The 24,404-nt window shown below is 48.0% G+C and overlaps 1 protein-coding gene across 4 annotated transcripts in view; it reads left to right on the top strand.

The window, feature by feature from the left end:
- The window catches only part of STYXL1 (serine/threonine/tyrosine interacting like 1), a 67,156-nt gene that overhangs the window by 29,619 nt on the left and 13,133 nt on the right, over positions 1–24,404 (top strand). For all 4 annotated transcript variants that reach the window (XM_029947654.1, XM_029947651.1, XM_029947653.1 and 1 more), the window contains exons 3-8: positions 366–427; positions 3,781–3,925; positions 9,144–9,289; positions 15,680–15,825; positions 21,862–21,959; positions 23,541–23,653. In XM_029947654.1, coding sequence (XP_029803514.1) covers positions 366–427; positions 3,781–3,925; positions 9,144–9,289; positions 15,680–15,825; positions 21,862–21,959; positions 23,541–23,653 — 710 coding nt within the window. The remainder of the gene's footprint in view (positions 1–365; positions 428–3,780; positions 3,926–9,143; positions 9,290–15,679; positions 15,826–21,861; positions 21,960–23,540; positions 23,654–24,404) is intronic.

Below are 24,404 nucleotides of genomic sequence, written 5' to 3'. Positions count from 1 at the left end.
TCTCTCTCGCTCTCTGCCCTTCCCCTTACTTGTGCATGCATGCGCTCTCCCTCTCTCTCTCTCTCTCTCTCTCTCTCTCTCTCTCTCTCTCAAAAATAAATATTAAAAAAAAAAAAAAGACTTTTCCTTTCGGGGATCCTGGGTGGCTCAGTCAGTTAAGTGTCCGACTTCAGCTCAGGTCATGATCTCACGGTTTTTGGGTTTGAGCCCCACATTGGGCTTCATGCTGACAGTGTAGAGCCTGCTTTGGATGATCCTCTGTCCGCCCCCCCGCTCTCTGCCACTCTCCTTCCCCTGCATGTGTGTGTGCTTGCTTTCTCTCTCAAAAACAAACATTAAAAAAAAAAAACACTTTTCCTTTCCAGATGTGCGTTCCAAATGGGAGTATGATGAAAGCCATGTGATTACAGCCCATCGAGTGAAGAAGGTATTCCTGCAGAGTCAGAATGCGGGGCAGACTGGCTACCTTACGGGAGGGTTGTGGGGGCGAGTGGGGGGGGAATGGGGATTTTATCCTAGATCCAGGAGGTGGTGCAGTGTTGGACACAGGGTAGCTACCAAGAGGGTCTCCCACACCTTTCACATACTCCCTAAAGTGTCCCCACCCCCCATCATGGCCAACAGCTTCACTGAGCAAATGTTGATGTAATTCCTTAATGTGCCAGGCACTGTTCCAGACCCTGGGGATATAACAGGATACAAGAAACCCTTTGTTCCTTGTCTTCTGTCCTACTCAGGGAGCAGACAATGAATCATTGAGATAATTACTATAATCCAAAGATAGAAGTCACTTCTCTTCCCCACTTCCCCTCCTTTCCCCCATTCCAACATTGAAAAAGATAGTTATTTTTGAGAGACTGAGAGTGAAAATTGGGGAGGGACAGAGAGAGAGAGAGTGAGAGAGAGACAGAGACAGAGGATCTGAATTGGGCTCTGCACTGACAGCAGAGAGCCCAACCTGGGGCTCGAACTTACAAACTGTGAGATCATGACTTGATCATACACTCAAACAGCTGAACCACCCCCATTCCAACTTTTAAAATAGACCGAGCCCTGCATGTATTCACCACACACCTCCTTCCTGCCTCGAAATTCCTTTCTCCACTCCCACGGGGTCATTGCCAAGACTGCATCCTTCACTCAGGATCCATCTCCGTCCTCTGTCATCCCGATCACATCCTCTGCCTTTGATTTCCAGATTCTTTCTTTCCCTGGTTTCTCCTCTATCTCCCTCGTTCAGTTTCATTTTCTCTAGCTGCTGTCCTGGGTGTCCTTCAGATCTGTCCGTGAACTTTCTCGCTCAGAAATTTCACCCAAGCTTCTGGCTTCAACTATCCAACTGCAATTAGCTGGGCTGTCAGTTTTACTTTCAAAAAAATTTTTTTTCCTTTGGTATTTATTTTTGAGAGACAGAGAGTGAGCAGGGGAAGGGCAGTGAGAGGAGACCCAGAATCCGAAGCAGGTTCCAGGCTCTGGGCTGTCAGCACAGAGCCCAACGCGAGGCTTGAACCCACAAACTGTGAGATCACAACCTGAGCTAAAGTTGGATGCTTAACGGACTGAGCCACCCAGGTGCCTCTATCAGTTTTACTTCTAAAATTTTGTCTGGCAAAACTGACCCCTCCCCTTCTCACTGCTGCCCTGGGGTGAGTACTCCATCTCTGGCCCTTGTCGCTTGTACCTCTATGGGCCAGAGTGGGCCCTCTGCCTCAGGCATTTTTCCGGATTAAGTTCACTGCTTGGGGGTGTAGTGTAGAGGTAGAGCATCTGACTGCAGGGTAAACTTGCAGCCTAACAACCCCCCTCCCCACCCCTACCCATCATTACCTACTTTTTTTTCCTTCTGGCTCCATACTCTAGCTCTTCATCCCCATTTCAGAACTTTCTCTGCCTTCTGCAACCTGTTGAGAGCTCCTTCAGGTAATGCATGGCTCCACTCTCAGATCTGCATGTTCTTTTGATTCTGGCAGCTCCCTGGTTCTGGAAGAGACCTCCTCTGGGCCTCACCCAGGCAGACACCTCTTGGCTCCCCTCCCTAACTTTCCAGCTAGCAGCCCTAGCAGGACATACAGCCCCCAATTTGGTGATCACAGCCTCCCTCTCCAGCCCCCTCTCCAGGGGCGAACACACGAACACATGAACACACACACACACACACACACACACACACACACACACACACAGAATTGGAAGCAGGCTCCAGGCTCTGAGCTGTCAGCACAGAGTCCGACATGGAGCTCAAACTCCTGAACCAGGGAGATCATGACCTGAGCTGAAGTCAGATGCTTAACTGACTGAGCCACCCAGGTGCCCACAACCAACAGCCTCTTAATCTAGGAAATCCAGTTCTCATGGCCCCCTGAGCACACTGCTGTCTCCAGCTTCCAGGACTTTGGCTGGGAGCACAGGGATGTATGTTTGCTCATCATTGTATCCCAGATGCTCAGTCTGGTCCCTTGCATCTGGGATGAACTCAGCACCCGTTGACCAAAATGAACAGCTGTAAGCCCTACCTTCTGCCTGGAACATCCCCCACCCCTGTCCATCTGGCCAATTTCCCCTCCCCCTTGCCATCCCATCTCCAAACCTTCCCACCCTCCATGGCCTTTCTGAGTCTTCCAAGCTGACACGGCCGTTTCCCTTTGCCATTCTGAACCTCTGTATCCCAGAACCTCTCACGGCCTAAGTGCAGAGTGCAGCCTCTGCGAATACTCGTAAGAGCGGGCACACGCATGTCCAGCCCTGTCTCTCCTGCTCTCCCACCTGCTCCAGCCTCCACAGGCTCTCCTCTCCCTTCCCCTTTGCTCGTGTTGTCTCCACTGCCGGAAACCCCCTTCCCTCATTAGCTGTCCAAACCCTGCTGGCTCCCTCAGCTCTAGTCTCCTGGTGCCTCTGGATGAATTCTCCCCTCTCAGTCCTAGACAGCTTCCTGGTCTGGACCTCCGGGCCTTGCCTGACTGCCTCCTGGGAGAATCGGTGTGCACTTGCCCTGTTCCACCTGCATGTCCTCTGTCTGGCCACCTTTGTCAGTCGGGCCGGGTCACAAGGGATAGAGTTGGGCGCAGGCTCCCCTGAGCAGTGGGAGCTGTGGGGGAGCACTGTGAACGAGCGCAGACTAACTTCCCAGCTGGTGCCCAGCCAGGCCTCCTCGAGCTCTCCAACACCTTTTGGGATCCTGGGCATTGTTCTCGCCCCCATGGTCCACTGTCCTGGCGACTCGGTGGCTCCCAGCTACTCACCACATCCTGGTTCCTGTTTGCCCTTTCCTCCCTCTGACCATACTTCCAGCCACGTGCTGGGCCCTGTTCTAGAATCAGGCTACATCAGCAACTACAAAAAGTCAAAAGTTCCCACTCTCCGAGAGCTTGTTATATCCGCTTGCTTGTGACTTCTGCTCATCCATGCCCTCCTTTTACTGCCAGATTTCAGATTTGTTCGCCACTGCCAACGACCCTCCCCCAGAGAGAGGGTGTCGTCAGTCTGGCCAGGGTGGCTCCAGCGGCACCGGTGCCAGGCCGCCTCACAGGCTGCGGACCGGTCAGCAGACCAGCTCTTCTTTGGTCAGGCGCCGTCTCTGGCCTGGTCTGCTGTGGCCAGCTATTCGCAGCCAGGCATGTGGGTGCGGAAGGTGCTTGGAGCTCAGCCAACTCTCTGGTCCCTTCTCGGTGCTTCCGTGCCGTCAGGGGAGCAGGCCCGGTCCAACCTCCGGTGCTGGGGTGCAGGGGGCATTTGCTCGACTGAAGCCACCTGCCACGCAGACCTCTCTTGTGGTTTCTTTAGAAGGCAAACGAGTATCTTCTCCCGGAGTCTGTGGATCTGGAGTGCGTGAAACACTGCGTGGTGTATGATAGCAGCACCAGCACCCTGGAGATCCTCTTAAAAGATGAGGAGGAGGAGGACGATGACAATGGGGACGATAGGCCAGGTAGGCTCTGACAGCGAGGGAACCCTTTTGCCGCGTCCTGGGGACAGAACCAAAGGCTGTCCTGGGGCCAGCGCCTGCAATGTGCGGAACGCCCCTTCGAGACACAGTCACGTTGAGAACTGGGGCGGCCTGGTCCCCACCAGATGGCAGGTGAGCCTGCCCCAGTGTCATGGGCACTGGCAGACGACTGAGGTTCCTGAGTCTGAGTCAATGACCTTTATGACTCAGAGCAGTGAAAGTAACCAGAATGTCCTCATTCTCCTGCACTGGTGCCCAAGCCCCGATTCTCCCAGGGTGACAGGAAGAGGGCCGAGCAATACCTACCCACACAGTGGAACAGGAGAACTCGGAGCTTAAGGGCCCGAGTCTTCCATAATGGACAGAAAGCCTGCCTGCCCCTGGCTCTGGAGGGAGGAGCCATCCATCTTCCACAGGTGTGTGATATGCAGATATTCTTGGAAAACCGGGGCCTTTGCTCAAAGGACATGTAGAAACGTGAGAAGCCATGGAGAATGGTGTCCTAAGAGGTAACACCCCCATTTTATAGAAGGGGAAATTGAGGTCCAGAAAGGGCGTGCAGTAACTCGCTCAGGGTCCCCCACATGTTGAACTATTTATTCCCATGTAACAAAGTACCCCCAAACTCGGTAGCTTAAAGCAGCAAACACTAATTAATTAATCAATCGGTACCAGGTCCCGGCACAGGGTCTCTCCTGAGATTGCAGTTGAGATGCTGTCCAGGGTTGCTGTTATCTGAAGGTGTGGCTGGGCCAGGGTGACATGCATCTGAGGTGCCTCACACGGAATGGCAGGAGGCCTCCGCTCCCCGCCACCCACACCTCTCCACAGCGCCGGTCGCTTGCACGGCCTCGCGGCATGGCAGCTGGTTTTCCCCAGAGCGAGCCATCCAAGAAGGAGGGAGAGCAAAGGAAAGGCACATGCCTCTTCTGAGTCCTGAGACTTCCAAGGTCACTTCTGCCACATTCTGTTCATTAGTAGGAAGTCACTGAGTGCAGCTTACTCTGAAGGGATGGGGAATCAGATTCCACCTTTTTAAAAAAATTTTTTAAGTTTATTTTTTATTCAATTTGAGAGAGAGAGCGAGCGAGAGAGAGAGAGAGAGAGAGAGAGAGCGAGCGAGCGAGCGAGAGAGCGAGCGCACGCAAGCAGGGCAGTCCCAGGCAGGCTCTGTGCGGCCAGTGCAGAGCCCAATGTGGGGCTTGAACTCACAAACTGTGAGATCATGGCCTGACCAAAATCAAGTCAGATGCTCAACAGACAGCCACCCAGGCACCCCTAAACCTCTTTTTTAAATGTTTGTTTATTTTGAGAGAGAGAGAGAGAGATAAAGAGAGAGAGAGCGCGCGAGCGCGCGCGTGAGCGGGGAGGGACAGAGAGGGATGGGGCACAGAGGCTCTGTTTCTTCTGGCTCCGTTGAGAATACGTATGTGTTTTCCTTTGGCCCGGGGCATTCACCAAAGTGGTCACTAGGTGGCGCCAGGCTTCCACCTTTAATAAAACCAGTCTTCACTGGAGGTCCTTAGCCAGGAAACTGTGCCCTCTTCTCTCAAGCTTATCTTGTGGGGCTCCAGTCTGCAGTCCTAAGATTGCAGGCTGGACCCTAAAACCATAGGAAATGGTTGTCAATAAAGATAAGCCCCTCTACGTCCTATAACTGACCTCATCTTGCCACAGACCACTGTTCTCACTCCATAGGAAACCACAGCCACAAAACAATACAGCAAGATCTCAGATCACATGCACACACATGTGTATCCACACCTTGCCCAGTCAAGGTACTTTTCTCCTTTAAAATGGCATCTTTCAGGTGAATGCCGAGTCTTTGGGATAAAAGATCATTTCGAGGCTTCTCTCACATCCCTTTCCCCTTCCTACTGTTAAGCACGCACCTCCCCACCCCCCAAGGAAATCTGTTCATGGGTAGAGCCTCCATCACATCCTAGAAGCAGGAGTCCATCTCTCCTGTCCTCCTGGTGCCTGCAGCTTACCTGCATGGCCTGTGTCCTTGCTGTGTCTGTGGCTGACCTGTCCCCATCTAGTGTGAGTCTTGAGTTTTCCACCCCCAGCTGTGTGCCCTCTTTCCCAGGCTTTCCACGGGAGCTGCTGGTCCCTGGGCTGTTGCTACTTCTCTCCTATCCAGCGTTAGGTTAACTACCCTCTTGCCCTCCCGTGGCAAAAGTGGGACACAGGTGGTTTTTAGGACCCCCGGCCCCTACAGATGAGGTGTTTTCACTTTCTCAGCTGGATCTCTTCTTAGGAACCTGGAGAGTACCTTTCCTTGTCTTGGCCACTGGGGTTCTTTCTTTTTTAATATTTATTCCCCGCCCCCTGAGAGGGGGGGAGGGGGGGCACGAGCAGGGGGAGAGGCAGAAGAGAGAAAGAGGGACAGAAAGAATCCCAAGCAGGCTCCACACTTGGCATGGAACCTGACATGGGGCACGAACCATGAGATCACAACCTGAGTCAAAATCAAGAGTTGGGTGTTTAACCGACTGAGCCACCCAGGTGCCCCTGGGGCTCTTTCTCTAAACTCCTTTGACCAGGCCAAGGGCAGCCCCCTTCTTGTAGGAGAGACATTTCCCTTATGTTAAATCATCCTTCCTTCCCTGTAACATGTGGATTACACACACACACACACACACACACACACACACACACACACACACACACACCCCAGCCCCATGCTGCTACCTTGGGCTCTTGATACACGTGGGTAGAGTTCCCTGGGATGGGGCATTCCAACAGCCATGGCGGGAAGCTTTGGGAATTTGGTTGTTTCTTTTCTTCCTCTCTCAACACAGCCTGACTTTCCAGCCAATTGTCTGGCCAAGGACCAAAAATAATTGAACTCTGAGCTCCCTGCTGAGCAGAGAGCCCCTTGGCCTGGATGGCGTCCCCTGGCCTCCTGAATCAGTGGGTGCCCCAGTTTGACATGTGTGAAGCCTCATGCCAGTGGAGAACTCAAGGTTAATGGAATTAAAACTGAATTTAAGGTTTAAAAAATATTAAACTCATGATATCCATGGCTTGGCAGCCTGGGCCCCGGTCTGTTCTCATGGATTTCTCCTGGAATCTGGAATTATTCACCTGGAAACTGGCCTTCCTCCACTGACCCCATGGCACCCCAGTGAATAGGTCCCAGCGAGTCATGTGACATTGGCAGGGGAGCAACTGTCTGGTTTAAAGGCAGCAGCAGTGAGTCCTGGGACTCCCGTCTCCTGGGCCCTCTGACCCTCTAGTCATTATTCAAGCTCTTGCTCAAGAGGGAGGTGGTGCGGAGACACCCAGCACTCTGGGTTCCAAGCCGGGCCTTCTTGGGTAGAGTTTGATTCCTTCTCGCCACTTGGGGTCTCTCCTGGCCTGGTTGCTGACTCCATGTTCTTCCTCCAGATATAGTCTCTCCAGACAGATGTGGAGGCCACTGTTGGGCTCAGCAGCCCCTGGTGGAAGTGGCTTTCTCTCTCTGGACAAAGGTTCAGTATAAAAGTCCGAGTCTGTGCCCTTCCCTTTCCCCATCAGCTGGCTAGCAGCTCCAGAGTCGTCCACTGCATGGTATTTCTCTTTAGGGCTCAGATCCTGGCCTTGGGGTATCTTGGCTTAGCCTTAATTATGTAAACTTCCTCTTTATATATATATATATAATATATGTATATATATATAAAGTTTGCATAAGGTCTCCTTGCAGATCAGTGAGGGCATTTAAGATTAACATGCTGTCAAACCACAAAGAGCTATCACTCACACCCACTAGAAGGGCCATAATCGAAAAGATGGATGTTAGCCAGTGTCAGTGAGCATGTGGAGAAATTGGAACACACAGGCATCGCTGGTCCGAGTGTAAGATGGTACAGGTGCTGTGGAAGAGGGGCACCTGGGTGGCTCAGTTGGTTAAACGTCTAACTTAGGCTCAGGTCATGATCTCACGATTCGTGAGTTCGAGCCCCCTGTTCGAGCTGTCCGCACAGAGCCTGGAGCCTGCTTCAGATTCTGTGTCTGTCTCTGTCTCTCTGTCTCTGTCTCTCTCTCTCTCTCTCTCTCTGCCCTGGCCAGCTCATGTTCTACCTCTCTTTCTCTCTCTCTCTCTCAAAAATAAACATTAAAAAATTTTTTTAAAGTTCAATATGGAGTTATTATATGGTTCAGTTCTGCTGGGTATGTACCTAAGAGAGCGAAAACACGTGCCCACAGAATCTTGCACACACGTGTTCACAGCAGCACCGTCCACAATAGTCAAGACGTGGACATGACCCTATGTGCATCAGCAGATGAATGGATAAATCAAAAGGCACACAATGGAAGAGTATTCAGCCCTAAAAAGGAATGGAGTACTGGCCCGCACTACAACATGGATGAAATTTGAAGACCTTATGCTGGGTGGAAGAAGCCAGACCCAAAATGCCATATTCATGATTCCCTTTATATAAAAAGACCAGGGGGCGCCTGGGTGGCCCAGTCGGTTAAGCCTCTGGCTTCAGCTCAGGTCAGATCTCACGTTTGTGGGTTCGAGCCCCGTGTCAGGCTCTGTGCTGACAGCTGGCTCAGAGCCTGGAGCCTGTTTCTGGTTCTGTGTCTCCTCTCTCTCTGCCCCTCCCCCTCTCATGCTTTGTCTCTCTCTGTATCAAAAATAAATAAAACATTAAAAAAAAAAAAAAGACCAGAATGGGCAGATCTGTAGAGAGAAATTCAATCCGTGGTTGCCTCCTGCTGGGTTGTTGAAGGGAAATAAGGAGCGAAACTAGGTGGCTTGTCTAGTGTACAATATGTGTCGTACATACATTAGAGAGATTTCTCTTTCCTTGCAATGATGTGGGGTCTATGTAAGAGTTTACAGAAAGAAGGATTGACAATTAGTAGCAAGTGGCTTTTTCAAGTTTATTTTTTAATGTTTATTTTTGCGAGAGAGTAAGCAGGGGCAGAGAGGGAGACACAGAATCTGAAGCGGGCTACAGACTCTGAGCTGTCAGCACAGAGCCCAATGCAGGGCTCAAACGCACTAACCACGAGATTGTGACTTGAGCCCAAGTTGGGTGTTTAACTGAGCCACCCAGGCGCCCCTTAAATTTTAGTTAACACTCCTCTCCATTTATATTTGCTCAGTTTCCTAGACCATTGCTTTTCCAGACAGGTGGCCATCTACTGGAGCTCTGGGTGAATGGTGAGCACATGGGACATTCACCTCTTTGGCTTCCACTCTTAGGACTGGCATCTGGAGCTGCTGTTGAGTGTGGCAGAGCCCTGGCCCACCTCACCCGCCACCCTGTCTGTATCCTGAAAGGAGGTTATCAGTGCTTCTCTGCAAGGTACCACTTCTTCCGGACGCAGAAGATCATCTGGATGCCACAGGTATGGCAGGATACCCAGCAGGCTTTGGTGGATGCTGGTCTTTCCCCCAGAACAGAGGGGTAGGGAGCTGGGGTAGGGGAAAGATGGAAGGGATGTAGGAGACTACGCTTAGGAAATGAACTTGGGACAGCCAGGAGGTCCAGACTGCTGTGATGGATTTATCATTGCCAGATTCAAGCCAGTTAGTGTGGTGTTTAAGAGGTGGGGCCTGCCCAGGGTGTGGGGATCCCTGATGGGGAGGGGCTCCAGATGGTGGGCCGTCATCAAAGACCAGCAGGAGTGCCACCATCCATTCGCAGCTGTCTGGACCCACAAGCCCTGGCTGGTCCAGAGGACCCAAAACAGGGTGAGCCAGCATCCCTGTCTATGAGGAGTTCTTGGCTAGTGGGGGAGACCAGGGGCACCCCAAGTATCTGCTGCCTCCAGAGGCACCTCCTGGAGCCAAACTGGAAGGAAGAAGAGATGGTGGACAGAAGTGGGTGGATGGTGCTTGAGCCAGGCAAGGAGTGGCCTTGACCTGCAGGCAGAGGGGGCTGGTCCCTGAAGGGCAGTATCAGGCTTATTGAAGAGTCTGAAGACAGTGGAATGTAAACATTCTGGGGGGGGGGGGCGGGAGGGTTCCTTCTTTCTGATAATTGCCTTTAGCTTTTTGTCTTTAGCAACATTTTAGGCTGATTCCATAAATTCTGGCCACTTCCAATCTAATCCTAAAATGATTGAGGAAGTGTCCACATTAACTGGATCTTTTAGAGATACATGGTGAAATATTTATGGGTAAAACAATGTAAGTCTGGCACTTTCTTCAGTAATCCAGGGTGGGTTGGGAAGTTGGTGAGGGAATAGAGAAAACAAAATTGGCAGATGTTTGCAGATGAGTGATCTTCACAAGGGTTTATGATGTTGTATGTCTCTATTCTTGTATATTTTTGAAATAATTAAAAATTTTTTAATGTCTATTTTTTAGAGAGAGAGAGAGAGAGACAGAGTGTGAGCAGGGGAGGGGTAGAGAGAGAGGGAGACACAGAATCCAAAGCAAGCTGTAGGCTCTGAGCTGTCAGCACAGAGCCCAATGCGGGGCTCCCACAAACTGTGAGATCATGACCTGAGCTAGAGTCGAATGCTTAACTGACTGAGCCCCTCCAGGGGCCCCTGAAATAATTTTTTTGAAGGAGAGTAAAATAGATTCAGTCCAGTGCAAGCTAGGCTCATATACCGTTTCAATCTCAGATCTGGATCAAATCTCATTTCTTCCCATTCCACAGAGCTAGACAGATAGTCTTCAGTTTGCTGGGGGTAGGAGTCATGGGGCGGGGGGTCAGCTTCAGGGACATCTGTTCTCTTCCCGGGGCCCCTGGGCCTGTGACTCTGGTGCTGAGGGTCTAGAGCGGGGCCTGCCTCATGGGACTGGCTGCCATCAGTGGTGGGGAAACGCCATCTCCCAGCCTTGTTCTGTCTGTTGCCAGTGTCCTTAGTGCCCCTAAATGGGGCCCCAGTTATTACTAAGGATCCTTCAGGGAAAGCCAGTTGAAATCTCCTGCCAGAAGCACCCCTTGGTTTCCTCTGGCGGTCTATGACCCCTGACTGCATCCACACTCCTTCACCTGAATCCCTGAAGGGGCTACAAGGGAGTGATGGTCAGAAAAGAGACCCAGGCCAACCTCGCCGCAGCCCCTCCTTACCTTGCTGCCTCAGCTGCCCCAGCCAGCCGGTGCAGAAAGGCGGAGAGTCTGCCCGGAGCCAGGCTGTTTGTGACTCCCTGCCCTCCTTCCTCTGATGTAACCACGGTTTGATTTTCAGCTCACCAGGTGTATAGCCAGTCTCCCCATCCTACCAGACACCCCTTGCTCCGAGAGGAGTCCCCCTTCTTGGATTTTTAGTGTGTGAAATAAACATTTCTCTGCAGACATCACACTGCTGATAACTCACTTCCTGCCCTTAAAAAAGGAAAAGCTTTAGTAAGGTATAATGGACATAGGATGAACAGCACATACTTAAATGTACACTTTGGTCAGCACTGACGTGTCTATACCCCTGTGACTTGCCCTTGGCCCAGTCTTAATGTAGATTGGGAAGAGGGGTGGCTGGTGGTGGCAGCTAGCAGGGCCTGCGTGGGATGCTGTCGGAGTCTGGCCCTCTGTAGAGTGTAGGCACCTAGTATTTGTTTTGGGACCTCTGTCAGTAATTCAGGGGCAAGAATGAAAGCCCCACTCTCCTCCTGCTACGTGCTCTTGCAGCAAGCTCTTGGGGAGAGCAGATGAGCTGAGGCCAGAGGCTCCGAGGCTCCTGCAGTGGACAGCCAAGTAGCCTGTGGGACTTAGTGATGAAGTTTTGGGGTGATGGTGGGGTTTGGAGCTGATGGCCAAGAAAGAATTCTTGAAGATGTCTTTGGTCCCAAAAAGGTGATTTTTATTAAGGCCCAGGAACAGGACCCTGCCGGCAGGAAGAGCTGCACTGGGGCTGTGCAGAGTGACTGCTTATATCCTGTGGAGTGGGAGAGGTAGAGTCAAGAGGAAGTTTCGTTAAGGGACTTCCGTCTGCTAAAGAGGATTTACAGATTACTGGAGGCCTAGCTATTTGTCCAGCTAGGGTGGTTTTTCCCTCTAGCAAATCATTATTAAGATAGTAGGGAGTTCCTGGAGATTAGGTGATTGATGACATATTTGTAAACCAGATGGAGAGCTATCAGTTTACCCATTTGTTTTCTGTCCTCTCCTTTGTCCTTGGGCAACCAGGAGTGCCTGAGGAATGTCACACTATTCCCACCTGGAGGGAGGGGCTGGGGGGGGTTGTGCTAGCTTGTGCTTGGCCACAGCTTGCGTTATGGTCCTTCACCACTTAATGTTATTTCCCTCTCTCTCTCTCTCTTTCTCTCTCTCTTTAATCTTTATTTATTTTTGAGTGAGAGAGAGACAGAGTGCAAGCAGGGTGTTTGGGGACTGCGGGGAGAGATAGAAAGAGAAGCAGGTTCCAGGGTCTGAGCTGTCAGCACAGAGCCCCATGTGGGGTTCAAACTCATAGACTGTGAGATCTTGACCTGAGCTGAAGTTGAACACTTAACTGACTTAGCCACCCAGGCACCCCTATTTCTTTCTCTTTTAAAAAAATTTTTTTATTTGCTTATTTATTTTGAGAGAGAGAGTGTGCCTGCAATTGGGGGAGGGCCAGAGAGAGAGGGACAGAGAATCTCAAGCTGTCAGAGCCTGACATTAGACTCCATCTCACAAACCATGAGATTATAACCTGAACCGAAATCATGAGTTGGACATTTAACTGACTGAGTCACGCAGGAGCCCCAAATGTTATTTCTGAGTCCAATTTAGGGCCAGAGGAGTTTTAGAACGAGGTTTGACCTTTGAAATTACATAGAATGGCATTTCGTGTGAAATACTCACGGAAAAAAGGGACCTCTACACAGATCACATTGGAAACAACTGTTTATACAGTATTAGTGGGTTTTATTTGTTTTCTTGAGATTATGCCTAGGTTTTATTTTTATTAAATATCACAGGTAGATTTGCAACCCATACCAACAATAAATATGTAGCTACTGTCCTACCACAAGCATCTGAGTTATGAAAATGCAACCCAAGGAACCACTGGGAAGATTTTCAGCAGTTCCCTGGAGGCACACCTTGAGAGTAGTTTTAGACTGGCATGTTTTATTGGCTGTTTTCCAACTAGTTTATAAATTATCATTTGATGACCATTTTTTTCCAACCACCTGATTGATACTCTTGTCTTCTTTCCTTGGAACTGATTTTGTAATTTTGTTACAAAGCTGTCAGTTTGTTTTGCATATAATGGACATAGAGCCTATGTGAAGTTTGAAGTGTACAGTGTGTTAATTCGACACGTATATATTGTGAAGTGGTCACCAAATAGGGTTAACTGTCACCTCAAAAGTAATTACCATTTTTTGGTGTGGTGGTGAGAACACTTAAGACTTATTGTCCCAGCAACTTTCAAGTATGTAATACAGTATTGCTTCTTTAAATTATGTTTTAACGTTTATTTATTTTTGAGAGAGCACAAGCGGGGGGGCGGGCAGAGAGAGGGGGAGAGAGAGAGAGAGAGACAGAATCCTAAGCAGGCTCCTGGCTCTGAGCTGTCAGCACAGAGCCCCATGCAGGACTCGAACTCACAAACCATGAGATCATGACCTGAGCCAAAGTGGGATACTCAACGGACGGAGCCATCCAGGCGCCCCTGCAATACAGTATTGTTAACTAAAGTCCCCATGTTGTATATTAGAGCCCCAGAATTTGTGCCTCTAATATCTGAAGTTTGTACCCTTTTGACTAACATCTCTCATTTCCAACCCCCTGCAACCACTGTTCCACCCTCTGTTTTTCTGAATTTGGCCTTTTTAGATTCTGCATATAAGTGAGATCAGGCAGTATTTGTCTTTTCTATTTGACTTACATGCATATCTTGAAAATACTGTGGGTTTGGTTCCAGACCACTGCAATAAAGCAAATAGTGCAAGAAAGTTAATCAAATGACTTTTTTGGTGTATATAAATGTTCTGTTTAGACTATGCTGTAGTCTTAAATGTACAATAGCATTACATATAAAAAAAAAAAACAATGGGTGTATCTTAATTAAAAATACTTTATTACTGGGGTGCCTGGGTGGTTCAGTTGATCTCTCAGTCCGTGGGTTCAAGCCCTGCATCGGACTGTCTGCTCTCAGCACAAAGCCTGCTTTTGATGGTCTGTACTCCTCTCTCTGCCCCTCCCCCACTTATGTGTGCTTTGTTTCTCTAAAAAATAAACATCAAACAAATTTTAGAAAAGTACTTTATTATTTAGCAGTACTAACCATCATCTGAGCTTTCAGGGAGTCATAATCACTGATCATAGATCACCATAATACTACATATAATGATACTGAAAAAGTTTGAAATTTTGTGAGCGTTACCAAAATGTGATAAAGACATGAAGTGGTCAGATGCTGTTGGAAAAATGCCACTGATGGACTTGCCCAATGTGGCATTGCCACAGATGTTTTATTAAAAAAAAAAAAGGCAGTGTCCTTGAAGCAAAATAAGGTGAAGCACAATAAAATGAGGTATTCCTGAATTTCACTTAGCATAATGCCCTCAAGGTCCACCCATGTTGTCACACACGGCAAGATGTCCTTCTTTCTCACGACTGAGTAATATTCCATTCTGTACACGTGCCACGTTTTCTTTTCTCATTTATCTGTCGATGGACACTTAGGTTGTTTGTGTCTTGGCTACTGTGGGTAATATTGCAAAGAACATAGGTATTCCTTTCTCAAAATAGCGATTTCATTTACTCTGGGCATATAGCAAGAAGTGGGATGGCTGGATCATATGGTAGTTCTATTTTTAACTTTTTAAAAAAACCATACTGTTTTCCATAGTGGCTGTAATGAGCAGAATTTTGTTTTACCATGGGACCTTCTTGAGTCTTTACTTGGTCATGTTCATTGTCAATTTCTGAGGCAGGGATATCATGTACAGCTTCCCATGTCTACCTGATTCCCTGAAGCCTTTTTTTCACAGTTCATTGTGAGGGACCACTGTTTCCCAGAACATGCTTTGGGAAATGTAGGAATGACCTTTCTCTCTGTTTCTTTGTTTTTTGAAGAAACCCAAATTTTTCATATCATAACTTTGGACCTGGAATTCAGTGAGCCCCCATTTAAGTGGTGTCGTGTTCTCGCTCCCTGTCTATATCAGAATGCCTCAGAGTTTATTTCCTGATGACAAATAGGCTCTATGTGGGTAGTTTTGTTCTTTTTTTTAAAGAAGCCTTTAAAATTCTGATGGCCTCCAAAAATAATAGGATATAATTATACAGTTATATAATAAAATGGCTAACCCTTCAATCATAATATAATTATAATATATAATAATATAAGGCTGTCCCCTCTCCCTCTCCCCTTCCCCTACTGGGCACACCCTGGATTTACACAGTTCTGTATCAAGGAGGATTAGACACCAATCTTTGTGTGCCCAGAAAAGTGCACACAGGTGCCTTGGGGTAAGCGGGATGTCTGTGCTCAGATGCGGCTCACTGGCCAGTGATTCAGCGGCTCCATCCTTCTCTTACCACCAGCCTTCTAACTCCTTATTCAAGTTCTTACTTCTTAGTGTGGGGCTCAAACCCACAAACCATGAGATCATGACCCAAGCCAAAATCTGGTGTTGGACACCTAACCAACTGAGCCACCCAGACACCCCCTTGGATTATTGTTTTAAGTTTGTTTGCTGAGCCACATTTTGAGAAACAAAAAGCAAAAATGAAAAAACCAAAATCAAAACAAAAATATCAAAACTCTCTTCCCTGGGGGAAGGAATATAAGAGGATATTATTATATAGCATACAGAGTCTAGCAGCCTTTCTCCTCCCTTTCTTTCAGGAACTGGATGCATTTCAGCCCTACCCTGTTGAAATAATGCCAGGTAAGATCTACCTGGGCAATTTCAGGCAAGCCTGCGACCCGAAAATTCAGAAGGATTTGAAAATCAAAGCACATGTCAACATCTCCATGGAGGCTGGGCCATTGTAAGTAGAAATACTATTGACTTTTTAAAATTAAGTATGTATATAAGATTCCTAGTGCTGTGCATTTGTAGAGCTGAAGGCTCTGTACTTATCGTCATCTGTTCCTGGGTTTTAGTCCATTTCCTAGCTTGGCCGTGGCATCCTTTGCCTCTGAGACTCATTACTTGCCCTTTAAATCTCACCACAACGACGGGCGCCTGGGGGGCTCAGGTCATGATCTCACAGTTCATGGGTTCAAGCCCCCACATCGGGCTCTGTGCTGAGAGCTCAGAGCCTGCAGCCTGCTTCAGATTCTGGGTCTCCCTCTCTCTCTGTCCCTCCCCCGCTCATACTCTGTCTTTGTCTCTCTCTCTCTCAAAAATAAATAAAACATAAAAAAAAAATCTCACCATAATTAATGCTTTCCTGGCATTTAACGTTATGGAGCAACGTATCCCTGTTTTGCCTTGCTTCACTTATCTCAGGCCCTCTGAGAAATGACCCCCATCTTAGTCCTTTGGGACTGCTATAGCAGAATACCATAGACTGGGCAAGGGGTGATCTGGGGCCTTTTTTACAAGGGCATTAATCCCATCCATGAGGGCTCTACCCTCATGACTGATGTATAGTCTCATTTTAAACAACCCCCAGATCTCAGACAAAATGCGAAAATAAGGGCTTTCAGACAATGGCCAGCAGACAGCATAGGAGATTGATTCCTGAGACCAGGGGAAAAAAACCCAGATGAGCCCCTCAGTTGACCCAGTTTATTGGTAGGAGACTGTTCATAGGCCACAGTACAGGAAGGGGGCCAAGACAGATTGTGTCATCCTTTCTGAGCTGAGGGTACAGAGTTGAGAACTCAGAGAGGTCAAGTTGGCTAGAATTTGCAGGAGAGACCTGCATAGAGAAGAGAGAGCTGAATATAAAGAGAAAGCTCTTGGGGCGCCTGGGTGGCTCAGTCGGTTGAGCGTTTGTTTGACTCTTGATTTGGCTCAGGTCATGATCACAGTTCCTGAGTTTGAGCCCCACATTGGGCTCTGTGTTGACAGTGTGGAGCCTGCTTGGGATTCTCTCTCTCCCTCTCTCTCTCTCTCTCTCTCTCTCTCTCTCTCTCTGCCCCTCCTATGGGCACCCCCCCCCCCACCACAAGTTTCAAGAAAAAGCTCTTGACATCTGCAGAGTCCTCCTGAGTCTTTAGCTGAACACTGATAAGCACATGCGTGTGAGAAAACTACTCAAGGCTGGGAGAAACACCAGCAGAGATGAGCAAACAGTACAATCTCCAGAGATTATGTGGGGCCAGGAGTAGTTTGCATTTCCAATCAGAGGAGACAAAACTGACAAAATACTGGGCATCAAATAGAAGAAGTATTGCCTCAGGGTACCTGGCTAGCTCAGTTGGTAGAGCATGCAACTCTTGATCACAGGGTCGTGAGTTCAAGCCCCATGTTGGGTGTGGAAATTACTTAAAAATAAATAAAAAATAAATGGTTGTAAAAAAAAAAAAAAAAGAAAAGTATTGCCTTAGTTGTGAGGCCTAGATTAGGGATGAAAACTAGCCCTAGACTGGGGATGAAAAAGAAAATGTCTGAGACAAAAAATACACTGACTGGAATTAACAGCAGATTAGACACTGCAGAAGAACATATTGGTGAATTGGAAGACATACTCTAGTAGAAAGTGTCCAAAATGAAACCTAGAAAAGCAAAAGATAAAAAGAAAAACTAGAACAGAACTTCAGTGAGATTAAGAAAATTCAAAGGGCCAAACATATGTGTAAATTGGAATCTCCTAAGGGGAGGAAAATGAGGAGACAGAAAACCTATTTAAAGAAATAATGGCCAAAATTGTTTCAAATTTAACAAATAAAATTTACCACTAGAAATAATAATTATGTGGATACATACAAAATACTTTCCCTATTGCTTTTACATTTCTTTAAAACATAACTGACCCCAGAAAAAATAGTTAACAATGTATTTTGGGATTATCACATATATAGAGGTAATATGTATGCCCAGACTTTACTTAACCAGGAAGAGGCAAAATAGAAGTATGGAAGTGGTATAATGTAATAAAAAGCTAAAAATGTGTTCTAGAAACTCTAAAGCAACAATGAAAAGATAGAACAACACAAAAAATAAAAGAATTATAATTAATAAGACAAAATTAAATTGGAATCATAAATCAATCCAAAGAAGGCAGGCTGAGGGGAACAAAGAAGAGATGAGACCAATAGAAAACAAATAGATGATCATGTCAATAATGACACTAAGTGCAAGTGGTCTAAACACCCCAGTTATAAGGCAGAGGTTGTAAGCTGATTATATGAAACATACTTTTTCTTTTGGTAAAGTTTATTTAAGTAATCTCTGTACCCAACATGGGGCTCAAACCCATGAGCCCAAGGTCAAGAGTCACATGCTCTCCTTACTGAGTAGGCCAGGTGCCCCAGAAACATACTTTAAATACAAAACAAAGAAAGGTTAAAAATAAAAGGATGGAAAAAGATATTTCATGCTAAGACTAAATAAAAAAAGCCACAGCTTTTGGAGAGACTCCATTATTAGATAAATTGACCTTCACAACAAAGAATACTACCACATATAACAAAGGTCATTTCATTAAGGGAAGGTGGTCAATTAATGTAGGTGCTAGATTCTAGAGGATCCACAATTATTTTTTTTTAATTTTTAAATGTTTGTTTTTGAGAGAGTGAAAGAGACAGAGTGTGAGTGGAGGGAGAGGTAGATAGAAAGGGAGACATAGAATCTGAAGCAGGATCCAGGCTCTAAGCTCTCAGCACAGAGCCTGATGCAGGGCTTGAACTCATGAACCACTAGATAATGACCTGAACCGAAGTTGGACGCTCAACTGACTGAGCCACCCAGGCTCAGTAATCCACAATAATCTACAATTATTAGCAGAGATTTTAACATCTTCTCAGCAGACAGACAACAGGTTATGATTTCAAAGACTAGAACAGCCCTACCATCCAAGTTTACCTAACCGGTAATTATAGGGCACTCTGCCCAATAACAGTAGCGTTCTTCTGGTCTCTGAATGTGTTCTATGGTACACATTCTTTTCAAGGGAACATGGAAAAGTATTTGCCAAAATAGACTTTTCTGGGCATTAAAACAAGTATCGAAAGAATAATTTGTTATAAAAAATTATGTTCTCTGACTACAGTGAAATTAAGTTAAAAACCAATCATAAGACATCTTGGAAAAATTCCAGATGTTTGGAAATGAAGTAGCACACTTCTAAGTAGCCTGCGGGTCAAAAAGAAACCAGAAACGAAGTTAGAAAGTATTTTGAACTGAATATATGAAAATAAAAATACCACATATCAAAATTTGTGGATGCATCTACAGCAATGCATACGGGGAAATTTAGAGCCTAAGATACAGAACTAAGTTCATTGTATTGGGGGGGGGTTGTTTTGTTTTTAAAAATTTTTAATGTTTTTTATTTATTTTTGAGAGATAGAGACAGCACAAGCAGGGGAGGGTCAGAGAGTGAGGGAGATACAGAATCCGAAGACAGGCTCCAGGCTCTGAGCTGTCAGCACAGAGCCCGACACTGGGCTTGAACCCATGAACCATGAGATCATGACCTGAGCCAAAGTTGGACACTTAACTGACTGAACCACACAGGTGCCCCAAGTTTTGTTTTGTTTTAAAGTAGGGTCTGTGCCCAATATGGAGCTTGAACTCATGACTTTGAGATCAAGAGTCCCATGCTCTACCAAATGAGCCAGCCAGGGGGCCCCATTGGTTTGCATATGGAGGCCATTATTTATTTGAACAAAAATTGATCCTTGTCCTGTTGGACTGATTAGATACCTTTGTTGAAATCCATTGACCATGTGTGTGTGGGATTATATTTGGATTCTTCATTCTTTTTTCACTTGTCTGTGTTTTTATATCAATTCTGCACTCATGACTATTGTAGCTTTATAATAAATCTTGAAATTAGGTAGAGCTAGTTCTTTTATTTTGTTCTTTTTCAAAGTTGTCTCCTTTACATTTCCATTTTAATTTTTTTTATGTTCACTTAATTTTGAGAGAGAGAGAGAGAAAGAGAGAGACAGACACAGAATATGAACGAGGGAGGGGCAAAGAGAGAGGGAGACACAGAATCTGAAGCTCCAGACTCTGAGCTGTCAGCGCAGAGCCCAATGCTGGGCTAGACCTCATGAACCACGAGATCATGACCTGAGTTGAATTTGGATGCCCAACCAACTGAGCCATCCAGGTATCCCTCTACATACATTTTAGAATCAGCTTGCCAGTTTCTACAAAAAGCCTGCTCGAGTTTTGATTGGGATTGAATTGCATCCATAGATCAGTTTGGGGAGAGTCTTACCAACATTGACTCTTCTGATCTATGAGCGTAGTATATCTCTCCATTTACTTAGCTCCTTCATTCCCCTCAAAAATGTTTTATATTGGGGTGCCTGGGTGGCTCAGTTGGTTAAGCGTCCAGCTTCGGCTCAGGTCATGATCTCACAGTTGTGGGTTCGAGCCCTGCGCCAGGCTCTGTGCTGACAGCTAGCTCAGGGCCTGGAGCCTGTCTTCAGATTCTGTGTCTCCCTCTCTGACCCTCCCCTGCTCATGCTGTCTCTCTCTGTCTCTCAAAAATAAATTAAAAACATTAAAAAATGTTTTATAATTTCCAGTGTAAACATCTTACACACGTTGTGTCAGATTTCTTCCTAAGTATTTAATATTTTAGGTAATTATAAATGGTATTTTTAAAATGTCAATTTTTGATTGTTCATTGCTAGTATATAGAAATGCAGTTGATTTTTATATAGTAGTAACCTTGTACACTTCCACTTTCTCCATCTAGATGCCTCCTACATTGTGAAGTTTTCCCCAGGTCCCTCAACTTCTCCCTGCCCCCCAGTATCACGTGCAGGTCTTTATCCCCAGACCTAGCCAATTGGATTGGAGCCATTTGTTTCTGTGTCTGCCTACCCCATCAGACTGGGAGTTCCTTGATGGTGGCAGAGGCCGGCCTCTATTTAGTTCATCTTGTGCCCACTAGGGTCCAGCCCAAGGTCTGGCACACAGTAGGCATTGAGTGAGCGTCTGAGGAAAGAATGAATAGATGGGTGTGAATGGATCGATGGATAGGTGGGGGAGGGAGAGGGGGAGGAGAGGGGGAGGGAGGGATAGATGGAGGAGGAAAGGATGGACGATGGATGGATGGATGGGAATTGTATTTGCTAAACCAGCCTATTTTTGTTTCTGAATCTGCTGCAGCTTCCTGCATGCCACAGTGGTCTGTATACTGCTGAATGTGACCGGTAGACCACAGTCTTTGTAAATAACATCCACCAAGTCCTTACTGCGTGCCGGACATTCTGCAAGCTCCTTGCAGGCCTCTTCTCACTGAACGTGCTACACACCTCCTCTCCTCCTCTCTCTCTTTTGGCCGTAAAGTTCTAGCCACTCTGATTTCACTGCAGGTTCTCAAATTCATTAAGCATACTGCCCCTCTGCACCTTTGCCCTTGTGATCTCCTTTGCCCATGGCCCTCTTTCCCCAGATGACTGCCTGGCTTGTTCCATCACCTCTTTCAAGCCTCTGCTCAAATGTCAGCTCCTCAGTACAGCTTTGGCTAAAACAGCCACCCCACCACTCTCCATCTCTCCCCTGGGGCTTCCTCCATTTAACATGGCAGGTGCATTCTCCAAGCTCATTACCTATTCCTTCCCATCCTACTTTTACTTTCTCCACCATGTTCTAGGAAAGGACCATGTTTGGTTAATAATCATGATGATGTCACGTTTATTGAGCGTTTACTCAAGAAGTGTGCCAAGCAGACTGCCAAATGCTGTGCATAGATTAACGGACTTCACCCACACGACACACCTATGGGGTAGGGGCTTTTTTTCCGGGAGAGGTCCAGTTTTTTGCCCACTCCTCCCAGATGCTAGCTCAGTGTCCCCTCCCTGTGGTCCAGCTGCTGTGAATGAGGACCACTCCAGCGAGCCTGTGTGTGTAAGTCTGCCAGAGTACCTGTGCTTTTCTTCCGTTTTAGTTTCGTAGATGACGCTGACAACCTCCTGCACATCAAGATAGAAGATTCCCCGGAAGCCGACCTTTCCCCCTTTTTAAGGCACCTCTGTCACTTTCTCGGTAAGGGACAATCTCCAACTAGGCAGCCACTGGCCTGGACCCAGGGGCCAGAGGGGCCATGGCACCTTGTCCACATGCCTTTTCCTGACTGTGACTGCCAGCACTGAGGGGTGAGTCCCAGCCAGGTGTGGCCAAGCCCCAGGGCAAGCTGTCCCTCTGGCCCTTGGCAATGTGGGCGGCCACTCGTTTACCTCAAGGGTAGTGGGGTCAGATTGAATTGCAGATTGAATGGCCTCCAGACCCTTGCTGGACTGCTAGGCCCTTTTGGGTCCACCTAAGCCCTGGCCCCGCCTCACTGCACCTGTCGGGAAATGAGAGTGTTGGCCCCCTGTGGGTGCATCTGCTCTGAGCTGGGCTCTGGGAACCTAGAGGTGATTCATACTCCATCCCTGCTATCCTGTTCAGTCAATGGGGTGAGGTGGATGGAAAATTCCAGAACCCTCCCAGCTCTGACCTCCAGGGTCCCCAGCATGTGTGCCCAATGTCCCTTTGGTGCTTCAATCACACATGGCAGTGACCACCAATCACCTCATTGAGGGTGCAGTTTTCATTCATCCCAGGGCTCAGGATTGCCTAAGGAGAGCAAGATGGCTGGAGAGAGAGGCTGAGTCCAGTCAGGGGCCCCATGCCAGGGCTGCCTGCCGGGCACCAAGACAGCCCCCAGCTCACATGGTTGCACGAGGGGCCAGAGCATGGCTTTTTGGCCCAAACATCCTTATTTGCCTGGGAGGTTGCAACTATCACTTGACTTGCCCTGTGTCCCACCATGGGATGGCAGAGCCCTGTGCCACAGAGGCCCCCTCTCCAGCCCTACCTTGCTGTGTGGCTCTGGACCAGTCCTTAACCACTCTGTGCCTCTGTTTCTTTATCCATATGATGAGGCACTTGGCCTTAACCATCTCGGGGTCTCCTTGAAGCACTGACGGTCTGTGATTTTGCTTGTGGTATATTTATCTCCAGTTCTTGGTGCCATTCCATCAGCCCAGGATGCCAGCTTAGATTTCCTGCCCACCCCTCACTGGGCGAGACTCAGCCTCAGGGGCATTAATAAGTGTGATCATGGCTGACCTCCCCATGTCAGGCAATGGGCTAAGCACAATACAAAACCTTATGAGGTAGGTAGTATACTGTCACCCCGTTTTCTAGATGGTAAAACTGTGCCTTAGACTAACTGGCTGGGGCCCCACAGCCGGTGAGTGGCAGAGATGGGATTCACACCTAGGCTGCACTGCCTCTGTCAGCACCCACGTGTCCTGGGGGAACCATCTTACCCCATCCAGGAGGCCAGCTGGTAACTGAGTTTCCTGGCCTAGAAACATGGAGAGCCAAGAAAAGACCTTTGCATGATAATGCTGAACCCCCAGTGTGATTCTCTTGAACTGCCAATGAGGTCTGAGGATCCCTGTGTGCCAGGTGATGAAACAGTGTCCCAGAGAGGTCATGTGACTAGCCGAGGCCATGGTGTGCTGGGTCTGAATTCACTCTTGGACCATAGGGCCACTGAAGCCAGTCAGCTTACAGCAACTCAGGTCCACCGGAACAAGGCCATGCACAGTCCCCTACCTTTCCTTCCTCTTGCAGAAATTCACCTCCACCTTGGCTCTGTTGTCCTGGTCTTCTCCACCCTGGGCATCAGTCGCAGCTGTGCGGCCATCTTGGCCTTCCTCATGCACTGGAACGAGCAGACCTTGAAGGTACGCACCCCCCAGGCGAGGATCAGACCACAGCTACCTCCAGCAGGCAGGGTCAGAGCTGGACCTGGAGGAAGCGGGCCCAGGCACTACCTTGGGGCCCTCACTGGGGGGTGGGAGGGAGAAGGATCAGGGAAGAGAGCTCGAAGTCTAGGGCTTTACCCAGCATTCCACACCCAAGGGCAAGGTCCCAGAGGTCAGGGCCAGAGGCTGAGGCTATGACATTAGAGGTTTGAGGTATGGGCAGGCCCAGGGACTCAGGCTGGGCAAGGTCGTGGCCAGCTGCACCATCGTCACATCCACCCGCAGTCTGACTACTGGCACTTGTTCAGGCTTCTCCAAGGCTACGTTTTGGCTACTGCTTGGAGCTAGAGACTTGCCATGCCCACAGGGCTCCAAGGGCACCTACTCTGTCTTTACCCAGACTGGAGAAGAACCAGAGCTCGTGATGCCGAGGGCAGTGCCTTCTGAGTGCTCTGGGGGATGGCAGGCCTGCCTTGAGGGGAGGAACAACTTATGCGTGATTTCCTGATTTCTGAGGGCTTGGGAAGGACCCACCCAGCTCCCATATATGCCCAGGGCTGTGCTTGGAGGAAGGGGAGCGTCAAAGAATGACCACGGTCAGAGCTTACTGCCTGTGGTTTTGGATATCGACCCCACTTACTCTTTGGTGGTGAAACTGCAAGATAGAAGGAGTCTTGGATGGCCAAGAATTCCACTTGTGGGTACATACCTGATAGAAGTGAATCTTGGC

Source organism: Suricata suricatta, chromosome 8 (genome assembly GCF_006229205.1).
Source record: "Suricata suricatta isolate VVHF042 chromosome 8, meerkat_22Aug2017_6uvM2_HiC, whole genome shotgun sequence".
Taxonomy (NCBI): Eukaryota; Metazoa; Chordata; class Mammalia; order Carnivora; family Herpestidae; genus Suricata; species Suricata suricatta.
The sequence above is the reverse complement of the archived record's forward strand: the minus strand, read 5'-3'. Positions and strand labels throughout refer to the sequence as shown.